The 5,076-nt window shown below is 32.5% G+C and overlaps 1 protein-coding gene across 1 annotated transcript; it reads left to right on the plus strand.

Annotated features, from left to right (window-relative positions):
- The first annotated feature begins 633 nt into the window (after positions 1 to 633).
- LOC143022988 (fibrinogen C domain-containing protein 1-like) lies at positions 634 to 5,076 on the plus strand. Its single transcript, XM_076181423.1, has 3 exons — positions 634 to 1,403; positions 1,515 to 1,619; positions 4,389 to 5,076. The coding sequence occupies exon 1, from the start codon at positions 718 to 720 to the stop codon at positions 1,204 to 1,206; it is 489 nt and encodes a 162-aa protein (XP_076037538.1). The 5' UTR covers positions 634 to 717; the 3' UTR covers positions 1,207 to 1,403; positions 1,515 to 1,619; positions 4,389 to 5,076.

The raw sequence follows: 5,076 nt of genomic DNA on the forward strand, positions 1-5,076 counted from the left end.
ATACATATACATATACATATACATATACATATGCATATACATATACATATACATGTACATGTACATACACATATACATATACATATACATATACATATACATATACATGTACATATACTTATACATAAGCACATAGGGAGAATATAATGTATATATACATAAACATAATACTTTTCATTATATTTGCTACCTTAGTATCATCATCACTGACGTCATTTTTGTATTTATGTTTGGTTCTTATATATATATATATACATATATATATGTGTGTGTGTTTGTGTATATATATATATATACATATACATATATATATATATATATATATATATATATATAATGAGATTGATGGTGAATGTATCAATAGGATTAGAATAGTAAGTGAATGACTAGTCACCTTCATACGATACTCAAGAAAAAAAAAAAAAAAAAAACTCAGCCTATTTGCTGAGAGCCACTTGAAATTCATGTTTATAAATCTGAAAGATTCGTCTGTGCACCGAAGGAAAAGATCAGGACCTCCAACAGAGCGTCTCACATTGGCCCAAGTGATTAGATATCTTGTTTATTTAAATAAGTAACTGAGTTGCCATAATTGCCTGGGGTCTCTGTCGAGGCACTATTTAAGAACGGGGCTTTCCCTGCGAAAATCAGTTGCTGGTTGCACACACAAGCTGTCTCTCGGAAGGCTCTTGAGACGGAATCAGACTTCTTGTTGCGATGGCCGTGGTTAATGTCTTTTGGGTCATGGTCGGGATCTTTGCTTACAGTTCCCCTTGCAATTCCCATCAACTCTCTCCATCGTCTGTTTCGTCACTCTTAGAATTGGCAGGATTCACAGCTCCGTGCGTCAGCCGGGCACTGGCACAGTGCCACGAGGACAGCAACCCATTGGCATCAGATCCCACGGCCCTTGCCGAAGTCCACAACCTCACACAAACCATTCATCAGCTCGTGGACGCTATCCAAGTCCTGCAAAATACATCGCAACCATCAGCGGATCCACAACAACTTTCCAAACCCCGCAACTGCCATGACCTGAAAATATCGGGTGACTCCAACCGCGGCGTCAGAAGGATCTTCCCGTTCCCCTGTTGCCCCGACAGGGCCATAAACGTCTTCTGCGATCAGGTGACGGACGGCGGGGGATGGACGATCATTCAAAGGCGAGGCGACTTTCCACCCTATCTCGACTTTTTCAGAACCTGAACCGAGTACCAGAGAGGCTTTGGGGACCTCAACCAAGAGTTTTGGCTCGGCCTCGACAACATCCACCAGCTGACATCAGAGAGTCTGCAGGAGCTGCGGGTCGACCTTGGCGATTTTGATAATGCTACCCGTTGGGCAGAATACGGTTTCTTCCATGTCGGAAATGTGGAATCCAAATACAGGCTGAGTTGCGGAAGGTTAATATACTCTCAATATGCTGTACTGTGGTCTTATATATCAAACACCTCATTAAGTAAGTAACATTGATCTTGAGGACCATTCTGATTCATGTTTCTTGATTTTATCAGGTACAGAAGAGATGCTGGGGATAGCCTCACATGGCACAACGGAATGAAATTCTCAACCAAAGATGCAGACAACGACAATCACAAGGACATAAGCTGTGCAGATAGGTATCTTTCTTGCTATATTTTCTATGCATCATTGGAGGACTTTTATACGAGTAATAATCACCCGGAAACACAATTCTAAGTATACAAGTATTTTCATTACACAATGAAATACATTATACTTTATTTCAGTGGTGAAGCGTGCATCCTGGAGATTTAAGGTGAATATATATATATATATATATATATATATATATATATATATATTGTATATATCTATATATATACATATATATATATTATATATATATATATATATATATATATATATATATATATATATATATATATATATACATTTGCTAATTTCCCGCGCGTTGCTGCGAGTTCGTGAATAATCCCTAACCTAACTATACCATACCTAACTTTAACCCTTATCCCTGACCAAAAGATTTTTTAAATGAAATATAGCTTTAAACACTCCCCCTTCTAGATGTGCGCCCCCCAACCCGAAGATTGGGAAACCCTAGTTTGAAACTATATGTATACACAAACACAAATATCATATGCATATTCTTTTGCGTGCGTGTATGAGTGTGTGTATGGATTGATTATATATATATATATATATATATATATATATAAATATATATATATATATATATATGTTTATATATATATATATATATATATATATTCACATATTTATAAATATATGCATTGATATATATTCATAAATATATATATATATATCTAGATATGTATGTATGTATGTATACATATATATATATATATATATACATATATGTATTCATACATATATATATACATATGTGTATATATATATACATATATATGTATATATATATATATATATATATATATATATACATATATATGTATAATATATATATATATATATATATATATATATATATATATATATATATATATATATATGCATAGGTTTAAACATAGCCAAAATAACTAATAAGAGGATAGGTGATTTGGTAAAGACTTCCGAAAAGAGAACCAATTCCGAAAACAGCGTCTTATACAAAATCGCGCGCAATGGTTGCACAATGTTATATTATGGCAAGTCATCAAGGGGATTAAACAAAAGAATTTATGAACATAGAAATGACATAAAAACACATGGGACGTCTAATTCTTTAGTAGTTTATGAGGAAAAATTCGATCATTTACTAAACTGGAGGGGAGCCGAAGTGCTGCATAAAGGTTTTGATAAATTCACTGGAAGAATTGTAGAATCAGCATATGTTTCAACTAAGAATTCATAGAACCATCGAGGATGATTTATCAACTTAGCTAAACAAACTAATATTTTAATTCTAGAACACGCCAGAAAACGACCTTTCCCAAGTATCCGACCAGATAACTAAGTTTAGTACATAAACTTCAATTACATTTTTCCGCACACTCTCTGAAGAAGTTCTACTCAAACGAAACGTTATAGTGTTTAGGGTTCCGTGCCTTCCCCTGTGTTTATGTTCTCCATCATTCAAATCATATATATATATATATATATATATATATATATATATAAATATATATATATATGTATATAAGTATATGTATCTATCTATATATATATATATAAATATATATATGTCCATATATATACATATACATATATATATATATACATATATATATATATATATAATATAAGTATATATATATGTGTATATGTATATATATAAATATAAGTATATATGTATGTATAGGTATATATATATATATATAATATAAGTATATATATATATATATACATATATATAAATTTATATACATATATACATATATATATATATACATATATATATGTATATATGTTATATATATACATATATGTATATATATATATATATATCCATCTATATATATATATATATATATATATATATACATGCATGTATGTAAATATATATGTATACGTGTGTATATATATATATATATTCATATATATATATACATATATATATGTATATAGATATATATTATATACATATACATATACATATATGTAAATATATATGTATACGTGTGTATATATATATATTCATATATATATATATACATACATATATATATGTATATAGATATATATTATATACATATACATATACATATATGTATATACATATATATATATACATATATATATTGATAAGTATTTTAGACAAATTATTTGGATGTGTTTATGTTCTCCATCATCCAAATAACATATATATATATAGATATATAAATATATATATATATGGATGGATGTAAAATATATGTTAATATATGCATAAATTCACACACATCCAGACCAAACTTATTAGATTTCCCGTCTTCTTTTGCCGCTTGTGAACATAAACTCTTTATCTCAGCTTAGCATTGTCATGCCAAGGTTTATGTTATGAATAGATATATACATTATGGTAAGAAGTAGATATATACATTATGGTAAGAAATAGACCAATATTGAAGGACCTTTCCATGATGACATTTTACTATTCATAATAACTTGTTCTGTATAACTGTTTGGTTTGTAGCTAATTCAGTTTAGGAGATAACTTCTTCTTTCATACCAGTCCTTATTTCAAGACCAAATATATCAAAATTACATATGTTTTTGTCGTAATTTGAGGCAATTTGTTGTTTAGTTACGATGACCAAGAGTAATCACAAAAGGTACAAATATGATATGAAGATTGGACAAAAATAATAACAGAGAGCTTTCTCCAAAATCAATTCTAAAGTAGCAACAACGTATTTGTATGAACAATATTTTTGAAAATGTCCATTCTAATTTGTCATTTCCAGCCACTTGGGGGCATGGTGGTACAATAAATGCCGTGCTTCAAACTTAAATGGAAAGTACCTGCATGGCCAGAACAAAGAATACCCCGACGGAGTTGTGTGGAAAGACTGGCGTGGACACTACTATTCCTTGCGCACCGTCGAGATGAAAATCCGGCCCGCCTTTCCCGACATGTAGTTCTCTGGTACAAATCAGTGGAACATTTCTTCCCCATGTGTAAGGCGGCAGGCAGACGAATTCCTTCCGCCCACGGACGATTTCTTTCAAGGAACAACGGGCCTCCTTACACGGGCCTCCTTACCCAAGAGAAGCCCCTATGAGGCCCATCGAAAAGAACGACTCTTTCATCGCGGCACCACAGCTGCAGGGACCACCACAGATCAGAAGGTCACCTAGTGACCTCCTTCTCCATACATCTTTCAAGATCACCAAACAAACATGAGAACTCGCTCAATCCAGGGTCAGAGTTCACACCTACGGCTCTGGCCCCCTCTTGCACCTCAAGACATTCTATTGGCTACCCTTCTCGGGGGGCACGCCCATTTTTTCATATAATTGGCTGCCTTCTTGTGGCCACGCCCATTTCTTAATTAGATTAAGTTTAGCTAGGAAAATCTGGCACCTCTAAAGTTGACTTCGGAGCTGCCAGGCCAAGATTGTATCAGATCAGGCTCACCCCAATAAACTGGA

The sequence above is a fragment of the Oratosquilla oratoria genome, unplaced genomic scaffold (assembly GCF_046742065.1).
Source record: "Oratosquilla oratoria isolate Oo_2021 unplaced genomic scaffold, ASM4674206v1 SCAFFOLD260, whole genome shotgun sequence".
Lineage (NCBI taxonomy): Eukaryota > Metazoa > Arthropoda > Malacostraca > Stomatopoda > Squillidae > Oratosquilla > Oratosquilla oratoria.